Source organism: Brachyhypopomus gauderio, chromosome 14, assembly GCF_052324685.1.
Source record: "Brachyhypopomus gauderio isolate BG-103 chromosome 14, BGAUD_0.2, whole genome shotgun sequence".
NCBI lineage: Eukaryota > Metazoa > Chordata > Actinopteri > Gymnotiformes > Hypopomidae > Brachyhypopomus > Brachyhypopomus gauderio.
In genome coordinates, this window is record NC_135224.1 from 20,705,406 (window position 1) to 20,731,722 (window position 26,317).

The 26,317-nt window shown below is 47.9% G+C and overlaps 1 protein-coding gene across 1 annotated transcript in view; it reads left to right on the top strand.

Annotated features, from left to right (window-relative positions):
* Positions 1–26,317, top strand: part of epha4b (eph receptor A4b) — a 90,292-nt gene that overhangs the window by 23,124 nt on the left and 40,851 nt on the right. The window contains exon 4 of the mRNA XM_076972426.1: positions 24,148–24,303. Coding sequence (XP_076828541.1) covers positions 24,148–24,303 — 156 coding nt within the window. The remainder of the gene's footprint in view (positions 1–24,147; positions 24,304–26,317) is intronic.

Here is a 26,317-nt window from a genome sequence, read left to right on the forward strand (position 1 = left end):
GCTTTTGCTGGGCAATGGAAGTTTAATTATAGTGTATATTTAAAAAAAAAAAAAGGTATTGTGGTTAAAAAGTTCCTGGAACCTTCCCGCAAGCCTCTTACAGGAAGGACGCACGTCAGTCGATCTGCGTGGGGTGTGGTCAGCCTTCCCCACGACTGTGCCGGTCCGTCGTGATGTCGGATAATGACCGGCAGTAAAAATCTGGACGGCGGACCCGAGGCTAGCGCGGCGTTAGCGACGGCCAGGTGACGCGCGTCTGCTCGTTTCGGTATCCGACACTTAATGTGACTTCTGGCCAATTGTCAGGCGGCTGGGACGTCACCGGCTGTGCTGTCTGTGCTACTACACGGCTGTAATGGCCAGTCACCCGTCACACACACCAGCATGCCAGTCTTAGGCTGGTTTTGTTGCAGGCTTGATACCGCTGGACACACCTGTTGTGTGTGTGTGTGTGTGTGAGTGTGTGTACGTGCCCGCCTTCTCAAGATTGTAATTACCGTCATGGAAAGCCAGACCCAGGCATGTGTATTCGCAATCTCTGCCTGTGTGACCATGTCAGGGAAGCTCTTCTCAGAGCCTCTTTCAGTCTGCCGCAGTGACACAGTCGGATCAGAACCGCCTGTCCACAGGTCAACGGCTGTGTAAAGCCCCTCTGCTCTCTCTCTCTCACTCTCTCTCTCTGTCTCTCTCTTTCTCTCTCTCTCTCTGTGCAGTCTGATTCATGATCTCCCTCTGGCTGCCTCTTAAGGATGTTGAAGTGAGATTGGACCATAGGTCCTCCACACTTGGGGAGTGTCTGATACGAGACAGACATGTTCCGAAGTCTGATTTGCGCAGGCACGAGGACTAGTTCATGCCGACATGAGGTCTGATTCGCGCGCAAGCGGTCTGATTCGCGGCTGCGTGGGGTCTGATTCGCACCCGCATGCCGGCCGAGTCACGCCTGCATGCCGTCTGATTCATGGTCTGATTGATGTGCGCTGCACAAGGGTTGTGATGTGTTGTTCGATTACAGCGAGGTTTACATTGGGAGACTGTGGTCCGATACGCTTTCAGCCATAAATCAACTAGACGTGATTCGTCCAGAGGTCATTTGCCCGCCTGTCGCCGTTATGGGAAACGGCTGCTTGTTATCCCTAATCGGCACGAGCGGCGACGGGATCTCGGTTTTGAGTGGCAGAGTCGTTCACGCAACGCGGGTCGCGGCGTCTGTAGAGCAAACGCCCCCCCCTACAGAACGCTGACTGATCCACATCTGATCGGGATCGTCGGTCTGCTTATGTAACTGTGACACTGCTCTGCTGACACAACGCACGCTCACACACCGGCCGGGGATCTCTCTCCATCTCACTGCCGTTTCGTATGAGTGGACTCTGCAGTTCTCTCCACTCGTGTCAGTTTCTCTCTCTCTCTCTCTCTCGCTCTGTTTCTCTCCAGGTTCTGAGTTTCTGGGTTTTTGTCTTTGTGTTTCTCTCCAGGGGCTGAAACAGGCCATTCATGTTGTCTGTGTCAATTACAGACCCAGCACAGACACACACAGAGCAGAACAGCTTAGACACCTGTCATCTATCTCTCCATTTCTCTCTCTCTCTCTCTCTCTCTCTCTCTCTCCTACTCTCTCTCTCACTTTGTTTCTCTTATTGATTTAAGGCCTCCCTGCCATTTGCTTTCTCTTACTTTCTTCCCCAACTCCCATACCTTCTCCCCCCCCTCTCCCTCTCCCTCTCTCTCTCTCTCTCTCACTCTCCTCTATATTTCACTCTCCATCTCTCTCATGTCTTGTCTCAATCTTTCTCCCCATCTTTCACTCCATATCTCCCTTTCTCCCTCTCTTCCCCCTCTATCTCTCTTTCTTTCCAGCTCTCTCTCCATCTCTCCCCCTCTTTTCTCTCTCCTTCTCTCTCCTTCATTCCCCCTACACCAGGTATCACCAAAGGGCGGACCGCGGTCCGGATCCGGACCCGAACGCCGTCCTGTCCGGACCCAATCACATTCCTGATTAACTGGATACGGACCCAAATGCCAAAAAAAATTTTTAACAGGAGACTATTTTAAACCGGAGAATTTATTTTCAGACGAGTGTTACGTTCACAACCCATTTGAGTGTTACGTTCGCCCCCCCACCCCCCCCTGCTCAACAACTTTCGTTCGCCACACCCCCCCCTCCCCGCTCAACAACTTTCGTTAGCCCTCCCCCGCTCAACAACTTTCGTTCGCCAACCCCCCCCCCATCCCCCCGCTCAACAACTTTCGTTCGCCACCGCGGACCCGGACCTAAGGTCTGAGCTATCTGCCAAAAATGGACCGCGGAAAGATTTAATTGATTACCCCTGCCCTACACCATTGGTCCTTATTTCTTATTTAAGTTATGTAATGTGTCCTCTTCATACTCCAGGAACCGGTATTTTTTCTGGAGAAAAAAAAGACATATATCAGATTTATTCCTGTTTCTAAAAGCGGCTCTGAGGTAATCCAGCCCCCCCTCCACAACCCCCCACTCTCATCAGGTTCTGAGAGAGCACACCGGGGAACGGGCCAGTTAAGCACAGACACTTACTCTGTAGCAGTACACCTCCGTCTGAAGTATTGGAATTCAAGACGTGTGTTATGACGATGTTTGTTTTGTATTATGTATCGTGATATGAGATAACAAAATGGAGAAAGGTAACGTTAGGGTTGGCTTAAGTTTTTACTTAATCTACGGTTATTCTTTTTATATGCTTTCAGATCATATCAAGACGCTTAAGTTTTGTTTCTGTACATTGGCCATAGCAGAGTTATTTATAGGTAATATCTTTTTGCAGGAAATCTAGATCAAGATACACACATGTGTTCATAGAATGACTTCTTTTAATGTAGAGGAAATCCTTATTCTCTGCTGACAGGCCTGGGAACAGTGTTTCCCAGGTATATGAAAGAATCAGAAAGCTTTGGGCCATCTTTGGGCCGCCGATCTCTGCCCGGTCCAGACCGGTTGGAGGTCACGCTGCGTGTTGGTGCCACAGGAAAGAGAAGCCGTGTCTCGCTCCCCCTGGACCGTAATCTCCGCCACGGGTCGTTTTGTCCGCCGTGGGCCTGCGGTGGGCTACACTGGGCTACACAGAACCCCCGCAGGATTCCATTTATCAGATAAGGGCTTGAAGGGACAACGGCAGGGTCCTGTTTCTGGGTGATGGAGATAGCGAGAAACAAACAACAACAAATGGCTCCTGACAAAGCTGAAAATGTTTCAGCTGAACCTGAGAAGCCACAACCCTTTTGGAAAAAAAATCAAACAAGGATTTCTCAGACAACAAAAAACTGGAACGTCTGTAAATCTTTGGGATTGATGTATTGGAGTAGGGGTTAAAACAATATATTATACCCTCTAGATGGAAGAAACAGCATCGTTGTGGAAGTAAAATGGTTTTATTGAGGGGAAAAAAAATCCTAAGTACCCTAATATAGAAAACATAGAGCATATAAAAACACACCCGTTTATACCTAAGGCCTAGATTTGAAAAACTGTGTTTGCCCCAGAAAGGAGAGTTAAGTTGGTGGGACGAACAGACTGAGAACTGATTTAGTTTCAGTATGTATACACATTTTCTAGTGCTCACACACCCCTAGATCCCATACAGCAATCCAGTCAGTGAAAATTTATTTCTATTCCGGCCATTACATTTTGACTGGGCCTTGCCATGAGACCTGATTAATCTCTCTGTAGTGATGAAGAGAAACACAGCTTCCTTCTTTAAAAGAGGCACTTTGTAATGTAGTGATATATGAACGTATCAGAAGTTAAAACAGATGTCAGGAAAGGTTAATCATCAAACCTGCAAAAGACGTTTCCCTCATTTAGCGAGCTCTTTTTAGCTTTCCTCTGGGAAATCATGTCTGTTTTACAGCATTTCAAACACCCCCCTCCTGCCTCCCTCAAATCTCGCATGTCATATTTCAGCGCAGGACAAACGTGTGTGAGGGAGTGCCTGTGTCTCGGGAGCAGGAGAGAGCGCGCTCCCCGCTGAAGTCAGGCAGGTCCCGCCTCATCTCTTTTAACTTCTAAGCTGGAAAGAAAAATAAATAAATAAAATCAAATCCAGTAAAAAGTAGGAGCTTTGAAGGTCAAGCACTTCCCAAGCAAGTGCATTATTCCAGGTTTTCTCTCTCTCTCTCTCTCTCTCTCTCTCTCTCTCTCTCTCTCTCTCTCTCTCTCTCTCTCTCTCTCTCTCTGTGTCTCAGTGTCACTATCTATCTATGTCTCTCACTCACCATCTCTCTCTATCACTCTGTCCTTCCCACTCTCTCTCTTTCTCTCTCTGTCACTGTCTATCTGTGTCTCCCTCACTCTCCGTCTCTCTCGTCCCTATTGCTCCCTCCTTCTCCCACCTTCTCTCCCGATGTCTCTGGCGGGAGGCGGAGGGTTTTGCTGCAGACAGCAGCTCTGCCCGGGCCAGACCTGTTGGGACGGCAGAGCGTTTGCGCCTGGCGTCGGCTGTTCTCTACGGGACTCCTGACGGGAAAACATTCGAGTGGGCCCCCTGAATATCAATCTGCCCCCCCCCTCCCCCTGCGACCACTCCCCTTTTACCCCACAGCCACAAATATCTACCCCCCCCCCCCCCCCCCAATTCGCACACCCGGCCCTCATTTTCGGGCCGAAATCACCTTCTCTCCTCTTTCTCGCCACCATCTCTCTCTCAATTCCCTCACTTTCTTTCTAAGACGCAAAATGGATGAATTTCGCTCCAACTATTTCGAGACCATAGGGAAAGGGGGGGGGGGGGGGGGGCGAAAACAAGGACAAGGAACAGGGAAGGCGGCTCGCGGTAAATGGATGTTCTGTTGAAGCACCTCCCGGCCAAATATAGATCCTGCGTTCCCCGCGGACGGAGGGAGCCGGAGGGAGAGAGCGCGGCGAGAGCGGGCGACTATGCGCAAAGGTTTAGTACATATTTTACCCTAATTGGGCACATCGGAGAACGCGGAGGATGGCGCGAGGCTCTTTGCGTTTTGCCGAGTTAAGTGATGATGTGATTTAATGCACAGTTACTGAACTGAGGAAGTGTGGGGGGGGGGGTGTGAAAAGGATGAGTGTATAGAAAACACGAGCAGAGCTGACAACATGGAGAGATCAGCAGAGCAGAGGAAGAAGGAAGGACGGAATGAAAGAAAGTAAGAATAGAGTAGCATATGAACTAGATATATGAACTAGGTCTCGCGTGCAGGAGCGTGTCCGACACGTATTGAATCGGACATCTGCTTCGTGTGTTAGCTTAGAGTAACACGTTACAGGTGCCCTTGGGAGGGTTGTGGCACATGTTACAGATGTGTGAGGGGTTGCTGGAGTAACAGCCGCGTCACCATACCAACCGACGCTCCACCCACCCTGGGCTCTCCGCCTCCAAAAGGTTTGCATGTGTTGTTTTTCTGGTTTTTGGCCTGCCGTCTTTGCCGCCGGCCCCCCTCCCTCTGGCTGAGCTGCCTTTCAGAGGGATCTTGGCATCGCCTCCGTGCTAGGTGTGAGGCTCGCCGTGCCGTGAAGCGTCCCGCTGAGCAGCGACTGAAGGTCCCGCGCTGGCTGCCGGCCCGACACGAGCATTCCCCCCGCCAGGCACCTTAATCAAGGAACCGCACTGTGCACCATTATGCGTGTAAGATCATACTCACCCTCACCCCTCCCCCTCCACCAATAGCCTTCATGCTGTGCTAGCCATGCTAATGCTTCTAGGTGAAATTTCACTCTACATGAAAGGGGTCTTGGTGCTTATGACCGCTACTGCTTTGGAGGATCTCTGGACCACGTGTCCAGGAGAGAACAGGTGATATGCTTCCCTCTGCAGCCATCGGTGTGTCTGAGGGGCCCTACATCGGTCAAATAAACACCCCCCACCAACGAGCCACCTACACATTTCCCTACAGGTGGAGGAAAGCTTGCCAAAAAAGAATTCACACCCTGTCCTGAGCTTTATTTGACAGACTGCCAGGGCATTTTGCTCTGACCTCGTTCACAGTTGTTAACTCGTGCACAAGACCCATGATTAATGCCTAACGCTGCAGGATGATGATACCATAACAACAGGGCAGGGAAAGTGAGACTGTTGGTAACATGGCCACCGAAATAATGAAACAGACAAAGAGGGGAAAAACATCATTTGTGAGAGCTTTGTGGAAATATGGCAGGCGAGTCGCTTTGCTGCCCGCGAGCTTTGCATCGTTAGCATCAGCTTTGTTTTTGATAAAGTCACCAGGTGGCTTAAATCTTACCGCACGCAAGCAGCTAAGCTAGCTAAACAATGTTAGCGGTTATTAGCGTCTTGTACAGTGGCAGGCTATTTGTTGCTAATCATGAACGGGCAGGTTCCGCTTGCTGTTGCCGGATGTGAAGAGGGGGGCTAATTGCTGTCAACGTTCTTTTGGCTGTTTTTGGTCACGGTGCCAGAAGGCCGTCGCAATCTGGCCGTGGCAGACTTGGCAATAGCTGTATTATAGCTGTATTATACTTCCCTGTGAGCACTCTTAGCTACCGCGCATGCGAGCAGCATGCTAACTAGCCTAAAAAGGTAAACTACCGAAAAATGGCGTATTCCCTCTGCTTTGTCTGTGTGTGTGAACATGAGAGGAGGCACAACAGACCAGAGGAGGTGAGGCAACCCAGTAAGAGGGAAGCAAGGGGAGCAGATATGAGGGGAAAAGGCCAGAAAGAGAATGGCAGATATTACCAACACAACAACAAAATAACCCCAGAAAGCAGTCAGAGTGGCCCTTGGTCTGAGAGAGTGCAGCTGGGACATCCACCTCTTCCTTTCGGTTCATCTTCCTGAATAATTCAGGACTCGGGCTGCAACAACATGCAGTGACATGGACTGAGCGTGATGCCTCATGTTCTCTAACCCTCTAAGAAAGGTTCTGCAATATCACCTCAGCGAATGTAATCAGAAAACACCACCCCCCCTTTTTTAAACATGGTTTTCAAGATACATTTTATATCAACTAGTATATAACAAAAAGTTAGTACGGTCTTGTCCTATTAATGAGTTTTGTACTGGTATGGGATAATCATTGCCAAAGCAGTGTACCATGCTCATAGAAATGATCGCGTCCCTATAATTCTGCTCTACTACTCTAGATGTCTAAACTACGTTTCCCACCATGCCTTTGGATTCCTGTTTGCTATATGTAAAGCTATGAATGGCAGTAACCCTAACAGTGCTCAGCACACTGGCCAACACACTGTTCTATGGGATTAATGCTGACTCTAACGTTGTAGGACCGCATACCAACTAAATGGGTTGTGGCAAAGCCAATTAGACCGGAGTTAAGTGAGAGGCCTATCGGAGAGAGCCGTTCACGTTTAAACGGCTGCGATTTCCCGAATGACCCGATTTCTGCCTCAGATACAACTGTGATCTCGGGGCTTTTTGCTGTTTTTTTGAGAAACTGGACATGTATTTATGTGCCTGCTTGAAGTGGTGAAAACACAGTGGAGGACTTGCACTCTGTGCTAAGAGCAGCTCGAAGAGGCAGTTGAGCAAAAGCGCTGTTTTAAGCCAAAATGGGCTCAAAAATACTGTCGCACTCGCGGATTTTAAATGTCACGGCCCCTGTTGCGCCTCTCCACCCACCTTGTTTCAAGTGCATTTTATTTCTGTCAGCCAAATTAATAAATGACGCAAAAGAAAGTTAGTGAAACGCCCTAGTGGGTCCACGAGAGCCGTCGATGTCATAACGACCCCGTAACGATAATCTTTAGGAAGGGGCCTGGGGTTTTGAGTACTGATCTTGTTTAATGGGCCTCGGTTAGCTGGCTTTGAAGGGAATCCCAGCAGTCTGTCGCTATATGGAGATTTGGTATAAGGACTAAAAGCTGTAATAAAGGCGTACTGAATATAGTGAAGTATACGCAGATATAGCTTTGGCTGCAGTGTTTTATCGTACTGGTTGTAGACATGTGGGACTGGTGAGCGGTTTTTTTGCTGTTGTTGTTGCTGAGGCGACTTCAGCTTTTTGCTTCGCGTGCTGAAGGCGGCTCCTTTCACGCGGCCAGTGGCGTGAGGTCCCGTGAGCTGCACGAGAGCCCTGTCCCGCCTGGAACTGCGCGGCAAAGAACATTTGCAAACAGCAAAGAAAATACGTGGCATTTTGTTGGCAGTTCAATTCAGGCTAAAATGACATGTATTCATTATAATATTTTTTTGCTAATTCAACAAACGAGCAAACGAACAAGTAGCAGAAAAAGGTAAACTGCAGAAAAAGAATATCGAGAACATGCTCCTAATTCTGTGTCCAGAGTTAGTTAGTTTTAAACAGATAATTGATATTGGACTTCTTTTCGATGATTGAGAAATGATGGCTACATGTTTAATTGTTTAATTATTGTTATCATGGTTATTTGTCTATTTATGTGAAATATACAAAAATCAATACAAATATTCTATTTAAAAAAAGGAAAAATTTGACAAACATTAAATCAGAATCTGGTCTTTTCTTTCACATCAGAAGGGTACTGAAGATTGCATGGGTGGGCAAATCTTGGATACCATGGGGGACATGGTTGGGCGTGTCGAAGGGCATGGGGGCGGCGTTAAGACTGCAACGGGGAAAGTAGGGCTCAACTTTCTTACTGCTCTTCATTTCAGCGGGACGTGAGTCTGTAAATGCCAGGGAGAGGGACTGTTGGTTCACCTTGAGCCCACACTAGAGGGCAAAGACGTGATGCATGGCAGGCCAGGCCTGTGTGTGTGTGTGTGTGTGTGTGTGTGTGTGTGTGTGTGTGTGTGTGTGTGTGTGTGTGTGTGTGCGTGTGTGTGAGGGGTTTTTCCCCAGACAGAAGGCGTGCAGCTGCAGCACTTGCTGTTGAAACGTGAGCCGCTGCCTGCAGCGTTAAATATTCACCGGCCTGCATCTCACGTGACTCTGTGCATTGCCCCGCAAACTCCCACTGCCATCACCCCCTCACACACACACACGCGCGCGCGAGCGCACACACACACACACACACACACACACACACACACACACACACACACACCCCATGTATTCTTTCGTATTTTAGTTTCTACATCTCTGTCAATATTCACCTTTTCTACAGTTTTAGTGCATCTTCTCTCCCTCTCTCCCTCTCTGTCTCTCCCTCTCTCTCTCTCTCTCTCTCTCTCTCTGTCAACAAGCAGCACAGTCTTTTTCCTCAAGTTTTCCTGAACTTAAGCGCCCTTTGGTTGTCATCACTCAGCAGTTCTTGCTGTTGTGTCGGGGTGGGTGGTTTCGTGAAGGAGACTCTCCTGATGTTCTCTGACCGTGGTTCATCCCGGAATACTGATTTAGCCTCACATGAACTGGATCACACTTACTGGCTCCCGCTAGTTCTCTTCCACAGCTAGCTGAGTTTACGCTTCAAGGTCAAGCATCAAGTCTTGCTCATTTCACAGCTTCTCTCTCTCTCTCTCTCTCTCTCTCTCTCTCTCTCTCTCTCTCTCTCTCTCTCTCTCTCTCCATCTTTTCCTGGTCCATGTCAGGAAGGCTCCCCCACTCCCTCACTGAACACTGAATGTACTCAGACTGCCGTGGTCAGTCTGACTTTTTCGGTGGCCCTGGCCGATTAGAGACCCAGTAGAACTGTATGACGTTAGCGAGCGATTAGCTCAATTGTACTGTGAGCAGGGATCCAGTCAGCCAAACAGACCTCACTCTTCCTGTCTGTCTCACTCTCCCTACGCGCACTCTGCTTACACCCTCTCTCTTTCGGTACACACACTCTCGTTTCAGCGCCTGTCTGTCTTACTCTCTCTGTGCCCCCGTTCGTATGTGCAGAACTGTGCCTGTACACCTATGGTGTTAAAAACCAAACAGCCCCGATTTGTGCTTTGAGTCCAGCTGAACACAAATGGACTCATGAGGAGGTCACACAGGACGCTGGGTTACCCCACGGCCCCCATACGGGCCCCCACCCGGGCCCAACACTCTGGCTCATAGAGATCTCTTTCTCTTTTGTAGTGAATTGGCTTCACACTGTGTGCCTAGGAGGAAGTGTGTGTGTGTGTGTGTGTGTATACACACACCAAACTCCCCACCTCCTGTCCGTAAAAATTTGACCCCCAACCTTATACCATATTCCTGCACTAATATTTATTTAATTCCATACGGCACTGAATGACAATTCTAACCAATCAAATCAAACCCACTGGCTTGTCTGCCTGTCTTAGTGCAGGCATTCTGGGGGAATTGTTTCGATATGGGCCTGATGCTGTCTGTACTTTCACCAACACATTTTTGTTTGTTTGTTTGTTTCAGTTAAGGCTAATACTCTGTACTATATACCATGTATGCAATTGCTCACACTTGTGTGTGTGTGGAGGGGGGAGGGATGTGTCTGGATTCCCTCCTTGCTTAATTAAACATGCCTATCATGGTAGAGACATGTTCTGTTGTGTTTAGGTGTGTGTGTGTGTTTCATTACACAGCCCTGGCGCCAGTGAAAGTTTGACCTTAAAGGTCAGAGGTGATCAGTCTACTTGGCCACATGGTTCCAGTTCCAAAATTGGTGTGTTTTTGAATAGATTAGTGAGGCAGTCTCCACATGTCTCCTCGTTAGGGTGGTGGTGGGTGGGGGAGAAGCTTAATGGGTCAGGTCTCCAGAGATGGAGAGAAGGATTAACTTTATCATTATTCAGTCTTTCTTTAGATTATACTGGTAAGCCTTTCCTTTTTCTCCTTTTGACTCTCTTTCTCTCTCTCTCTCTCTCTCTCTCTCTCTTCTCATCTTCTCATTATTTCTGGATGTTTCTGTCTTTGTTTTGGTGGCTGGAAACCCCCATGTGCCCTGGTAGAGAGGCGGTTCTCTGCACTGCTGAGAGGCAAGCAGGCCCACCACCTGACTGGGGCACCTGGACGTGGGGGAGAGAAACCCCTCCATCTGGGGCGTGGGAGATTGCGGTGAGCAAGAGTTGTGTGTTTGTTTTCTGTCTGCATGTGGCAGACAAGAGGCCGTGCACGGGACAGAGGGAGATGGGGGGAGAGAGGAGAGGGAGAGGAGAGGAGAGAGCGAGGGAAGATGCTTTTAAGATAGTCCACCCAGCTCGCACCCTTGACAGTAAATCGATAACTCAGAGCGGACCAGCTCATCCCCACTGCCACTCAGGCAGATGAAGAAAAGAGTTGAGTAGGGAGAGATTGAGAAAAATGAGAGAGAGAGAGAGAGAGAGAGAGAGAGAGAGAGGCGAAGCTGAGAGCAGATAAGACCATGGGACAGTCAGCAACTTTCAGGTTGAATTATGCTTCCTAATGAGAGAAACCCTATTCTTAGTTCTCTTAGTAAATTGATGTCAACTATGTACAAACACTTTCTCTATCTCTCCTGTGAATGAACTCACACACAAAGGTGGCATTAGTGGTGAAATGTAGATGGCAAATTGGTGAGTGGTGAAGCTCAAGGTAGTAATGGGATGAAGATTGTTATGATTATCAAATTGCCTCTGACAGCTTCATCGTCCTCATCATCACTACCGTCATCTTCATCACCTCCTCAAGTGTTAACCGTTATTATATACTCTTACAAATGAATAGTGTTCATAATTCAAATGTTCTAATGATCTTTTTGGTACATCACACGATCTTGAGAGCAGAGATGCTCTCCCTCTTTCTCTCTCTGTGTGTGTGTGTGTGTGTGTGTGTGTGTGTGTGTGTGTGTGTGTGTGTGTGTGTGTGTGTGTGTGTGTGTGTGTGTGTTAGAGCATGGCCTTCTCATCTGAGATTGTATGAGTCATGGCCTCTTGGAAGCTGATATTAAGAGAGTCTCTCTCTCTCTCTCTCTCTCTCTCTCTCTCTCTCTCCCTCCCTCCCTCCCTCCCTTTCTCTTTCTTGGGCAGAGGGATTTGCAGTGCTCCAGTACTTATTAGGATTTAGCCTGCGTTTCAGAGCCTCTCTGGTTGGCCCTGCTTCAGTCTGGGTGTGTGAGCTTCGCAGTACACGGCGGGCACAGGGAGGCAAACACTCTACAGCACACCGGCTCCCCAAACCGCTCGTGCACACTTTTATCCGTGAGGAAAACAGCTGGCGATATCAGTCAGTGGGTGTGACAGGAAACGTGCGAGGAAAGGATTTGCTCAACAGGAAGCACCCGAAATGAGACATGGTGGCTGTGTGTTTAAGTGTGTGCCCACGGGGCTGTTCGTGGGATGACCTGGAGTGGACGTGAGAAGGGTGTCAAAGGAAAGGCATCCAGGCAGGTGCCTGTTGGGCATGCCCGGAGCTCACCTGCCTGCAGGTTATGGCCAGCAGGAGACGGACCTGGGTTCTAGGTTCATGTTGTAGATTATTTGGACTCATTCAGGCTCACTCAGACTCAATACAGCTCATTCAGACTCAATACAGCTCATTCAGACTCAATACAGCTCACTCAGACTCAATACAGCTCACTCAGACTCAATATAGCTCACTCAGACTCAATACAGCTCATTCAGTCTCACAATACAGCTCACTCAGACTCAATACAGCTCACTCAGACTCAATACAGCTCACTCAGACTCACAATACAGCTCACTCAGACTCAATACAGCTCATTCAGACTCACAATACAGCTCACTCAGACTCAATACAGCTCATTCAGACTCAATACAGCTCACTCAGACTCAATACAGCTAATTCAGACTCAGTACAGCTCACTCAGACTCAATACAGCTCACTCAGACTCACAATACAACTCACTCTGACTCAATACAGCTCACTCAGACTAACAATACAACTCACTGACTCACAATACAACTCACTCTGACTCACAACACAACTCACTCTGACTCACAACACAACTCACTCAGACTCATGATACAGCTCACTCAGACTCAATACAGCTCCTTCAGACTCACAATACATCTCACTCAGACTCACAATACATCTCACTAAGACTCATGATAAGCTCACTCAGACTCACAATACATCTCACTCAGACTCACAATACAGCTCCTTCAGACTCACAATACATCTCACTCAGACTCACAATACATCTCACTCAGACTCATGATAAGCTCAATCAGACTCACAATACATCTCACTCAGACTCACAATAAATCTCACTCAGACTCACAATACAGCTCACTCAGACTCACTCACTAAGTCGGTTCCCTCCCAATGTCCTGCTTTCTTAACTCTCCTTCAGTTTTTTGTTGTGCTCTCACACGTCCTCTTTTTTTTTATCTTTTTTACAAGGGCAGTAAACAACACTTAACAGACACAGCATTCCTCTTAGGAGGCCCTAATGGCTGTGTGTGTGCTGTAAACTCCTTTACTGTAAATTCTTTGGCTTTCTTTACACATTCTTTCTCCACGTTTCTTGCACTCTTTTTACCATTGTCCCCCAATTCCCTCCATCTCCTCCTGGTTCAAGCCCTGGTTCAAGCCCTGGTTCAAGCCCTGGTTCAAACCTGTGCTGAATCATCCCACACGAGGATCTCCCTGGCTATTGACCAGCAAGTGTTGCCATGGCAAGGCCAACCTCACACGACACTGGGTTTTACAGATCGTCACCAATCGTTAGCGATCGTTAGCAACCTACACACCCTCGTTATCAGCTGACTGAGGGCATTCAGCATCTCCCCTTACCCCGTGGGCGTCATGACGACGAGCCTCGCACGGGACGCCTCCTTATGTCGACGCCCACCTGTAATACGGCCAGGGAACAACCTGATGAAATCACACCAGGCGAAAGGACGAGGCAGGCAGACGCCCTGCGCTGACACTGGTTGCCAGCTGCCAGAAAATGACCTCAAGAGTTTCCCGAAATCTCCAAAGCGGGCGGCGGTAATTGAATTCGCACGGTTTCCAGATGGCAGTGTCCCGTAGGGGCCTGCACGCTGGGCAGGTACAATAGTCTGTCACATTCTTCTTATTCCAAGAAGCTCAATGTCATTTGTGACTGAGTCTGGACATCAAGATGACTGATTCTCAGGTGCTATTAGCACTGTTATCAATCTGGGAATAGTGTTCGTAGGCCCTACGTCTTGTGCGTATGTAGAATTATGCTTTATTCGTGATAATGAAGAACGTTGTGGCTGTGTGAGGTTTTATTTCCTGTCAAACAGGAAGAGGTTATCACCTTTGTAAATATACAGGCCCTGTGTAGCCAATAACGGGGGGGAAGGGTTAGTCTCACTGAAGCTCCATGCCGGCCTCCAAAATGTTAACGTGACCAACAGCCAACAGCGCCAGTTAGCTGAGCTCCACTTTGACATTGCTCGCCTGGGGTTTTGGGTGGAGCTCCAGGTGGAGGTTGGTGGCGTAGCTGGCTGCCTCTCGGCAGGACGACGTTCTCGGGAGGGTGAAAGAGAGAGAGGTTATCTGGGAAACGACGTTGCCAAGGCGACTGCAGGGGTGCGCACCTCTCCGCAGGAGTGAGAGCCCTTTTTTTTCTGGAAGGTTCCTGCAGTTTCTGAAGCTCTCGAGGGGCTTGTAAAGGGGACAGGAAGACAAGTGTGTGTGTGTGTGTGTGTGTGTGTGTGTGTGTGTGTGTGTGTGTGTGTGTGTGTGTGTGTGTTTATCAGCACCGAAAACCTACAGACCTTTTCCAAAAGCACAAGTATATGAATTGCTGAGGATAATTATTAATAAGTTACCTAGTGAAGAGTATTAGCTATGTTTGTATGCTAAGGTGCGTGCTGGTGTGTGCATGTGTGATAGAGAGAGAGAGAGAGAGAACAACCTGGAGAGATATTCTTACCATCTCTCCTCCCAAAGCACCTCCTCCTGTCAGAATGGAGCCACTCTCTATTTAATCAGCGTTGCAACGCATGCCACGTCTGACCGGCGTCAGACGAAAATGCGGGGGCCACCATCGACTTCAGAAAGTATTCTTGTCCTCTTCTCTAGACAAAGAAGGATTAGCAGGCAAATCAACGTGTGATGTCTTTGCGTTACATTTTAATATCTGTTGTGCTCCTCCCGCTTTGGGTCTCGGCCGCAAGTAAAACTAGAGACACTAAACACTCAGCGAGCTCACTTGAAACTAAGCTACATATATTAATCCAATACAGCCCACACTGCCCCCAGCATAAGAGTTGAGCTGTTTGCACAGTGAACGTCGAGATACTGCCCGCTTCTAGTACATCATGCGGCTTGTCATGCGGTTCTGGTCGGGGGACAGGACGGAGATGTGTCCATGCGTAGCGTGGGGACAGGGCGGAGACATGTCCTTGCGTAGCGTGGGGACAGGACGGCGGAGCGGTACAGTGTGCTTGGCTATCACATGATGCTGCAGCAGAAGCCCCCTGGATGTGAACATGTGTGATCTCTCTCTCTGTCTCTCTATCACTCCCTGTGTGTGTGTGTGTGTGTGTGTGTGTGTGTGTGTGTGTGTGTGTGTGTGTGTGTGTGTGTGTGTGTGTGTGTGTCAGCAGGGGCTCCACATGGCCTTATCACACACAGAGCAGAAAGCAACATGCCCCTGGCGATTAGCTACCTGTGTGTGTGTGTGTGTGTGCGTGTGTGTGTGTGTGTGTGTGTGTGTGTGTGTGTGTGTTTGAAAAAGAGGGACCAGTGCTGTAGTAATAATGTCATTCTCCAAGATGTAATTCACAGTTATCTATTGTGTGATTCCAATTTTTCCTGCCTCAGGAATCAAGAGACACAATGCCGTAGTTACAGCCCTCTCTCTCTCTTTCCCTCTCTCTCCATACCTCCACCATTCCTCTTTCTCTCCCTCTCCCCCTCCCCCCTCTCTCTCTCTTTCTCTCTGTTCACTCCTTCTCTCTACCCTCCCCTGCGTTTCCTCCATCTAGATGTTATATTCATGATTGCGGTCCTCACAGCTCTCAGCCTTGTTAGAGATGAAGACGTGAGCCTCTCTGCACACACACACACACACACACACACACACACACAGACATCTGCTGTACACTTCCACTGCTGATATCTATAGGATAGCCCGGTACAGCCCGGTACACACAGTGGAATGGTTTCCTAAGCACAGCGTCCTTTTTTACTGTATACAATTGCATGGGCCACTAATGAAATCCTCACTTCCACGAGACTGGGAGTGAGACCGTCAGCTTTAGGTGAGACACAGTACAGAAGCACAGAGCATACGCCTTGAGCCCTATCGTCATGGCGATGGCTGTGTCCTCTTTGCTAATTCAATTACTGAAATAACTTTGTAAAATGCTGTCTGATGAATTTGGGTTGTGTAGTAGTCATTTCATGGTAGTAATAGTGGTTTAGTAGTAGCGATAGTTTAACTGCAGTAGAAGTAGTATAGTAATAGCAGTATAGTAACGGTATAGTAGTTAAGTAGTAGTAGTAATAGCATAGTAGTAGTATAGTAGTTGTATAGTAGTAGTAATATTAGTGTAGTAGTTGTATAGCATAGGAGTAGCAATAGAGTAATAGTAGTAAGAGTATTAGTAGTAGCAGTAGTGTAGTAGTAGTAGCAGGGTTGCCAACTTGTCAAGATCGCTTGGAGTGAGATTTGAACCTGGAGGCGGTGGCGAGTTTAAGTAAAATGGATGTTATATGTTATAAAATGTTAGATTGCGATGGTGGTGGTAGTAGTAGTATTAGTAGTATAATAATAGTAGCAGTAGTGTAGCAGTATTAATGGTGGTGGTAGTAGTAGTAGCAGTATAATAGTAGTAGCAGTAGTGTAGCAGTGAGCAGTAGTAATGGTGGTGGTAGTAGTAGTAGTATAATAGTAGTAGCAGTAGTGTAGTAGTAGCAGTAATAATGGTAGTGGTGGTAGTAGTAGTAGTATAATAGTAGTAGCAGTAGTGTAGCAGAGGTGTAGCAGTAGTAATGGTGGTGGTAGTAGTAGTAGTATAGTAGTAGTAGTAGTAGTAGTAGTAGTAGTAGTATAATAGTAGTAGCAGTAGTAATGGTGGTGGTAGTAGTAGTATAATAGCAGCAGCAGTAGTAATGGTGATGGTGGTAGAGGTAGTATAATAGTAGTAGCAGTAGTGTAGCAGCAGCAGCAGTAGTAATGGTGGTGGTAGTAGTAGTATAATAGCAGCAGCAGTAGTAATGGTGATGGTGGTAGTAGTAGTATAATAGTAGTAGCAGTAGTGTAGCAGCAGCAGTAGTAATGGTGGTGGTAGTAGTAGTAGTATAATAGTAGTAGCAGTTGTGTAGCAGTAGCAGTAGTAATGGTGGTGGTAGTAGTAGTATAATAGTAGTAGCAGTAGTAATGGTGGTGGTAGTAGTAGTATAATAGTAGTAGCAGTAGTAATCGTGGTGGTAGTAGGTAGTAGTAGTATAATAGTAGTAGCAGTAGTAATGGTGGTAGTAGTAGTATAATAGTAGTAGCAGTAGTGTAGCAGCAGCAGTAGTAATGGTGGTGGTAGTAGTAGTAGTATAATAGTAGTAGCAGTTGTGTAGCAGCAGCAGTAGTAATGGTGGTGGTAGTAGTAGTAGTATAATAGTAGTAGCAGTAGTAATGGTGGTGGTGGTAGTAGTAGTATAATAGCAGCAGCAGTAGTAATGGTGGTGGTGGTAGTAGTAGTATAATAGTAGTAGCAGTAGTGTAGCAGCAGCAGTAGTAATGGTGTTCGTAGTAGTAGTAGTATAATAGTAGTAGCAGTAGTAATGGTGGTGGTAGTAGTAGTAGTATAATAGTAGTAGCAGTAGTAATGGTGGTGGTAGTAGTAGTATAATAGTAGTAGCAGTAGTGTAGCAGCAGCAGTAGTAATGGTGGTGGTAGTAGTAGTAGTATAATAGTAGTAGCAGTAGTGTAGCAGCAGCAGTAGTAATGGTGGTAGTAGTAGTAGTATAATAGTTGTAGCAGTAGTAATGGTGGTAGTAGTAGTAGTAGTATATTAGCAGCAGCAGTAGTAATGGTGGTGGTAGTAGTAGTAGTATAATAGTAGTAGCAGTAGTAATGGTGGTGGTAGTAGTAGTAGTATAATAGTGGTAATATAATAGCAGCAGCAGTAGTAATGGTGGTGGTGGTAGTAGCAGTAGTGTAGCAGCAGCAGTAGTAATGGTGGTGGTGGTAGTAGTAGTATAATAGTAGTAGCAGTAGTGTAGCAGCAGCTGTAGTAATGGTGGTGGTAGTAGTAGTAGTATAATAGTAGTAGCAGTAGTAATGGTGGTGGTAGTAGTAGTAGTCAGCCCCGTCGATAGGGGGGGACAACCGGGTCTGTTGTCCCGGGCCCCAGGGCCAGGGGGGCCCATCAAAGAGCCCAGCAATTAATTTTTTATTTAAAGTCTATAATTTTAAATAATCTTGAAATCTTTCATTAATATAAAATTTTGTACTCAAAATAAGCTCAATGGCTAAAATATATATGTTTTTTACCTATCTGCATATTTTCCATTAAGTGCATACACCCCCGCTTCCCACTGAAAAATGGTTTGATCCAGCACCGACCGTAACCGGCTGGTACCCGCCCAACAGCGGGAAATACAATGGTGGATAGTTAAAGTAAATACAGAAATCTGGAGCGCAGAAAAGAAAGTAAAAACTTAAATAATTAAATAATGTAAATAAAAAGCGAATTATTTCGAGTATATGTATAAATATTTAAATTAATTAAGTTTAGCGTTCAGGGAAATATTGAAATGGACCTTTAAAGTGACATACAAGTGCTTGAATTCCACCTTATAAAGGTGTATGAACCAATATAGATCATTGATATGAACCCTGCAAACGTGACTTTGTTCATTGCGCTGAAGCGCGGCGCACGCGAAGTTACAAAATTCGATAGGTGCACGACCTCGCGAATCGAATCGCGAATCGAGACCCTCGGTCGGTGCCACTGCGATTACGTCATTTTCGCCGCGCGGACCCTGGCGCCACTCGCGCCGCGTCAAGTATAAACCAGTCAGCTGTCAGAAACGGCTTTGATGTGTGGCTATATTATATACTATATGACGTAACACAAGGATTGTCTGCTACAGAGAAAATTCAAATGACGTAAGCCGGGGGCACATGAAACTTTCTTGTCCCGGGCCCCAGCAAGACTGTCAACGGGCCTGGTAGTAGTATAATAGCAGCAGCAGTAGTAATGGTGGTGGTAGTAGTAGTAGTATAATAGTAGTAGCAGTAGTAATGGTTGTGGTGGTAGTAGTAGTATAATAGTAGTAGCAGTAGTGTAGCAGCAGCAGTAGTAATGGTGTTGGTAGTAGTAGTAGTATAATAGTAGTAGCAGTAGTAATGGTGGTGGTAGTAGTAGTATTATAATAGTAGTAGCAGTAGTAATGGTGGTGGTAGTAGTAGTATAATAGTAGTAGCAGTAGTGTAGCAGCAGCAGTAGTAATGGCGGTGGTAGTAGTAGTAGTATAATAGTAGTAGCAGTAGTGTAGCAGCAGCAGTAGTAATGGTGGTGGTAGTAGTAGTAGTATAATAGTAGTAGCAGTAGTAATGGTGGTGGTAGTAGTAGTATAATAGTAGTAGCAGTAGTGTAGCAGCAGCAGTAGTAATGTTGGTGGTGTTAGTAGTAGTATAAAAGTAGTAGCAGTAGTAATGGTGGTGTTTGTAGTAGTATAATAGTAGTAGCAGTAGTGTAGCAGCAGCAGTAGTAATGGTGGTGGTAGTAGTAATAGTATAATAGTAGTAGCAGTAGTGTAGCAGCAGCAGTAGTAATGGTGGTGGTAGTAGTAGTAGTAGTATAATAGTAGTAGCAGTAGTGTAGCAGCAGCAGTAGTAATGGTGGTGGTAGTAGTAGTAGTATAATAGTAGTAGCAGTAGTGTAGCAGCAGCAGTAGTAATGGTGGTGGTGGTAGTAGTAGTATAATAGTAGTAGCAGTAGTGTAGCAGTAGCAGTAGTAATGGTGGTGGTAGTAGTAGTATAATAGCAGCAGCAGTAGTAATGGTGGTGGTGGTAGTAGTAGTAGTAGTATAATAGTAGTAGCAGTAGTAATGGTGGTGGTAGTAGTAGTAGTATAATAGTAATAGAAGTAGTGAAGCAGCAGCAGTAGTAATGGTGGTGGTAGTAGTAGTAGTATAATAGTAGTAGCAGTAGTAATGGTGGTGGTAGTAGTAGTAGTATAATAGTAGTAGCAGTAGTGAAGCAGCAGCAGTAGTAATGGTGGTGGTAGTGGTAGTAGTATAATAGTAGTAGCAGTTGTGTAGCAGCAGTAGTAGTAATGGTGGTGGTAGTAGTAGTATAATAGTAGTAGTAGTAGTATAATAGCAGCAGCAGTAGCAATGGTGGTGGTAGTAGTAGTAGTAGTATAATAGTTGTAGCAGTAGTGAAGCAGCAGCAGTAGTAATGGTGGTGGTGGTAGTAGTAGTATAATAGTAGTAGCAGTAGTGTAGCAGCAGCAGTAGTAATGGTGGTGGTGGTAGTAGTAGTATAATAGTAGTAGCAGTAGTGTAGCACTAGCAGTAGTAATTGTGATGGTAGTAGTAGTAGTATAATAGTAGTAGCAGTAGTAATGGTGGTAGTAGTAGTAGTATAATAGTAGTAGCAGTAGTAATGGTGGTGGTAGTAGTAGTATAATAGTAGTAGCAGTAGTAATGGTGGTAGTAGTAGTATAATAGTAGTAGCAGTAGTAATGGTGGTGGTAGTAGTAGTATAATAGTAGTAGCAGTAGTAATGGTGGTGGTAGTAGTAGTATAATAGTAGTAGCAGTAGTAATGGTGGTGGTAGTAGTAGTATAATAGTAGTAGCAGTAGTAATGGTGGTGGTAGTAGTAGTATAATAGTAGTAGCAGTAGTAATGGTGGTGGTAGTAGTAGTATAATAGTAGTAGCAGTAGTAATGGTGGTGGTAGGTTTTATTTGAGTTTATGAAGCGCCCTGCAGGGTGTTCATTGGGCACCAGTAACCCTCCACAGCAGCACCTGGATAACAAGGTGCTGCTTCCTCCGATTCATTCTTACCCACGACAGCCAATTAACACAGCCGTGTTATATTACTGCTGGGGATCTGTAGCCGTCTCCAGCTGAACTCCTCACACCTCCACCGCAACCCATTACGGGGGCTGGAGCAATACTTTGGGAGACAGATGGCGTAAATAAGGTGCAGTGTGATGAGCAGTGTAGGACTAGGGATAACTGAATTATTCACTATGGAACAGATTATTTGCTCTACTCTGTGCTGGGCTGTAGGTTATTCCTCTTAAATGTATACATTGCCCACCTCCATAAATCTCTCTCTCTCCCTCTCTCTCTCTATCTCTCTTGCGTGCATGCACGAGCGGAATAAGTCTTTGAATTTGCCAAGTAGGCATTCGAGCACAGCCAATAAAGAAAACCTTTTCAAGTTTTTTAAAAATAAACTCTTACCAATTGAGTCATCGTGCTCCTCTCTCAACCCCGGGCCCTGGAGGATTTCAAACCGGGATCGACTTTGTCAACAGTGCCGTGTGTTGGAGTAGATCACATTTGTCCGGCATCACAACTCCCGACACGCCAGAACATTCGCCGCGCTCCCTTCTACAGACATCATATCTAAAAGCTATCGATCGCCATAAACAGAAGAGCGGGAGTCGGAGAACCGTATGAATTTTTAATGGGCCAGGCCTCCCAGAGACATCGGAGACGGAGCTTAGCGCAGAGTTCTCCTCTCCTGCGATTCGGTACCTAAGGAAGTGCTTATTCAGCCGGTACCGGGGGCCCGAGCGTGTTCTTTATGTCCGCCCGCTTCAGAGAGCGCTAATCGGGGGGAACCGTGGCCGGCACGCCCCTCTCCTTTCCTGTACCGCACTTTTACGGAGTAAAGAAGGACTGAATTTTCAGAGCCTCCTGGCTAAAAGTCGCCCCGCGAATTCAGCAGTTTCTCCACTTCAGCACTCAGGACATTTTTCCCCACTAAAGTCGAGTCCGTTTTAGCTGCTCTCAGCGCGTGTGCGGCGCTATGAAGCACATCTGCTGTGGCAAGCACGTGCACCTCTGGGAATCCTAAAAGTCCCCCAGGCTTACGACACACACACACACACACACAAACACATACGCACACCTCAGAAAGTAACTTTTGCAGGGTGTTCCGCCAAAATAGCAGTCCTCTCGAGGGCTCGACTGTCCCTGGGACGTCCTTCCGGCCATTTGAGGTGAGCGGGCGAAAACTTGTCTTAAATGTGCCATTAGATTTCAGCCGGCTCCATTATCTCCCTTTATAATGAGGCAAGTAGAGATAATCACAAATTTAGGACTCGGCCTGGTCTATTTGAGGATTATGTTTCTTCAAAGCCATTTCTAGTCTTTGTGTTCGTGCAGATCTGAAGTTTACTGAAGATAAAGAGTTTCTCTGTTTCCTTATTGAATGGACTGGAGATCGCTGCTAGTCTCAGTGGTGTCTTGACAAGCTCTCAAAGACATACAGGAGGGGAATTTTTCATCAGGCAGCAAGGGCCCTTTTGTGTTTGTGTGTGTGTGTGTGTGTGTGTGTGTGTGTGTGTGTGTGTGTGTGTGTATCCAGACACCCCCCAGCAGGATGCCAGGCCCCCTGGCACAGGGGCACAGAGCCCAGACACTTAGCCTGTGATTAGACATTCATCCCCCCCCCACTCTCTCCATCTCTCACTCTCTTCATCTCTCTCTCTGTCTCCATCCCTCCCTCTAATCAGCACAACATAGCACCACACTCTGAAAATTCAACATTTTCCCTGCCTTGCCAGACTGTTTCGTTTCCAAGTCGCAGGCCGGCCCGTGGAGCGGGTTCTGCTCGCACACACGCCTCCCTGACACACGCTGAGGGTCTTGCCCTACGCGAGGGACACTCCACCCAAAACAGCTGCAGTCTCTCGCCCGCTAAGAGCAGGAGCCTGTTAGCATAACACCGCCGCTGTTCAGCACTGGGTACATTTGCATTTATGATGCCGTTTTCCACAAAAGTTATTAGCAACCTACTTCAGAAGAACTCTGACAATTAATTAACCTTTTTTTTTGTACCTCAATGACCTCACAATCTCAGCACTTATTAGTTAATAAAGTTCTACTCAAGCAAGGCCCTGCAGTCACCGTGTAATTGAATTCTAAGATGACATTTTCTTCGAGTATTATATCGTGATAATTGTTTTCGGAGTGAACGTAGTGGCGGGTTGGGACTCGTGGGTGGGAGAGGAGCAATAGAGGTTCGAGGATTTCGCCCGCCGTCCCCCGAGAGAGCGCACGTGCTCGTGCTGCACGTGCACGTGCACGTGTGCGTGCGGATTTATGAGCTTGGGTCTTGATTAAATCCGTGACCTTCGGCGCTGGGTCCCGTAACCACGGTGATGGTGTGAATTCATCACTGCATTGATCCATCAGGCGAATTGTGTTGCCGGTGGCGACGATGGCATGACCTCGCCGAGCCGGCTGCCATCGTCCAATTAGCTTGCCGCGCTCACACCTTAGCTGCCCTGTAAAATTTACAGTCCTGCCCCTGAGAAACACACACACACACACACACACACACACACACACACACACACACACACACACACACACACACACTCTTAACACACTCATTCTCCACTATGGCTAATACATTTCCCTCCTTGGTTCATTAGCATTTAGCCGCTCCCCGCGTTTACATGCTAGCATGCGGTTCGTGTTTCTAGCGCCGCGCGCGGTCAGCGGCTTCCCCGTTTGTACATGCGGAGGAGAGACGGAGGGAATATTCTCTCGTGCTGCTGTGTACATCTCCGTAGAGTATTGGAGAAACTGGGTCACCCAGCAGCGCTCTGGGGCACGAGGGGGTGCACAGGGAAAAGGAAGAGGACAGAAATCTGATGAGAGTCTTCGGATACAGTGGAGATTTTGATCAGCTTCTCTGGTTCCTCTCCTAAAAAGTGCCCGTAGACTTAAAAGGCAGCTGTTTGGAGGCGGGCAGCTTTGTAAACATGCTCGAGGCGCTTTTGTGGAGAGTGTTAGGATGCAAATCGAGGCCCATGTGGTCCTTAAGGGACACAGCGGAAAGCTATTAGAAACACTGCCTCATTTTTCTCCTTACGCTGGCTTAAGCGAGCATTGACTGACCTATATTCCTGCCCGAACGCGGGCTGTTGTGATGTCTCTGAGTGGGAAAAGAAGGAGAAGACACACATACACACACACGCGCGCGCGCACACACACACACACACACACACACACACACACACACACACACACACACACACACACAGAGACACACAGACACACACATTCAGGATCCAGGATATGATGACGAAGCAGAAAGACGGACAGGAACGTGAAGGTGAAGGGAGGGAGTGGGCTCGGTTCTGTTGTCGACGGTGTTAACCTCCCGGTTCTTCCTCTGGGTGTGTTGCAGCGTGCAGCCCGGGCACCTACAAGGCAGCGGCGGCGGACGAGTACTGCAGCAAGTGCCCCCCCCACAGCCACGCCCACCAGGGGAGGGCCTCCCAGTGCACCTGCGAGAGCAGCTTCTACCGCGCCCACACCGACCCGCCGGGCATGGCCTGCACCAGTGAGTACCACACACCTGAGGGTCCGGAGACAACCCGGGGTTATGGATGGATGGATGGATGGATGGATGGATGGATGGATGGATGGATGGATAGAAAAATGGATAGAAGGTTGGATGCAGGAAGGTGTGGACTGATGGAGGATGGGATGGATGGATGGATGGATGGATGGATGGATGGATGGATGTGTAAACAGTTACAAGAGTTTGGTTGATGGAGGGAGAGCAAACACACAGTTTAAGACACACACACTCGTGCTGATTTATAGAGCCTGGTGTAGTTTGACTTACATCACTGGCCCATAATGTCAGTGATCCGTAGCTCAACATATATCAGAACATTTACGGGGGTGATGAGGTCACTGTTGACACAGGGGAGTGAATAAGGGTCTGAGTGATCAGGCGTGTGTGTGTGTGTGTGTGTGTGTGTGTGTGTGTGTGTGTGTGTGTGTGTGTGTGTTATTGGTGTCTCCTCCTCACCACTGATCACCACTGATTCATCCGGCTGATAAGACAAGTCGGGCATATTAACAGACACACGCAAGTTCATAATGACCTTCTATAACACAACCATGCTACACACACACACACACACACACACACACACACACACACACACACACACACACACACACACACACACTCAGTATTAAGCAAGAGCATTGTTACTGCACTCTGGTGCTCTAATGTAATAAAGGTGTGAATCAGGGCAGTGGGAAACATATGTGAGTTTGTTTATATTCAAATCATGGGGCAGGAAGCAGCAAAATTGTGGTAATCGAATTACCGCCATTGCCGACATCAATTACACAAAAGGCCTCAGACACACAGTGTGACAGTGTTCAGCACAGATGGGACGAGCACACACACGCAGTGAGAGGTTCAGCAGCTAGACATCCACAGTCTAATCCACAGTCTAATCTGCGGTCTAATCTGCAGTCTAATCTGTATTTCTGAGATGTGACCTTGTTCAGTTCTATTCTATGGCCAGGGCTGCGTCTAAACACACACACACACACACACACACACACACACACACACACACACACACACACACACACACACACACACACACACACACACACACACACACACACACACCCATGCATGGCCATCTCAGGGGATCACATCTCATTGTGGATCTGATGAAATGTCATCACCTCAGCCGATTAAACCCTCTCCCTTCCTCTCCCCTCCCCTCCCCTCCCCATCCCTCACTCCTCTCCTCCCCTCCCCTCCCCATCCCTCACTCCTCCCCTCCCCTCCCCTCCCCTCCCCATCCCTCACTCCTCTCCTCCCCTCCCCTCCCCATCCCTCACTCCTCCCCTCCCCTCCCCTCCCCTCCCCATCCCTCACTCCTCTCCTCCCCTCCCCTCCCCTCCCCATCCCTCACTCCTCTCCTCTCCTCCCCTCCCCTCCCCATCCCTCACTCCTCTCCTCCCCTCCCCTCCCCTCCCCATCCCTCACTCCTCTCCTCTCCCTCCCCTCCCCTCCCCATCCCTCACTCCTCTCCTCCCCTCTCCTCCCCATCCCTCACTCCTCTCCTCCCCTCTCCTCCCCATCCCTCACTCCTCTCCTCTCCTCCCCTCCCCTCCCCATCCCTCACTCCTCTCCTCCCCTCCCCTCTCCTCCCCATCCCTCACTCCTCTCCTCTCCTCCCCTCCCCTCCCCATCCCTCACTCCTCTCCTCCCCTCTCCTCCCCATCCCTCACTCCTCTCCTCTCCTCCCCTCCCCAACCCTCTCTCCTCTCCTCCCTCACTCCCCCCACCAGAATCGGCTGTTGTGATTGGTGCTCCATGGCTCTGTTCCCCACCCCCCACCAGAATCGGCTGTTGTGATTGGTGCTCCATGGCTCTGTTAGCTCCCACCTCCCACCAGTGAGGGGAGCACTGAGGAGAGAGCTGGGGGAAGAGGATGTACCTGTACCCTGGAGAGAGGGAGGGAGGGAGGGAGAGAGAGGGGGAGAGGATGTACCTGTACCCTGGAGAGAGGGAGGGAGGGAGGGAGGGAGAGTGG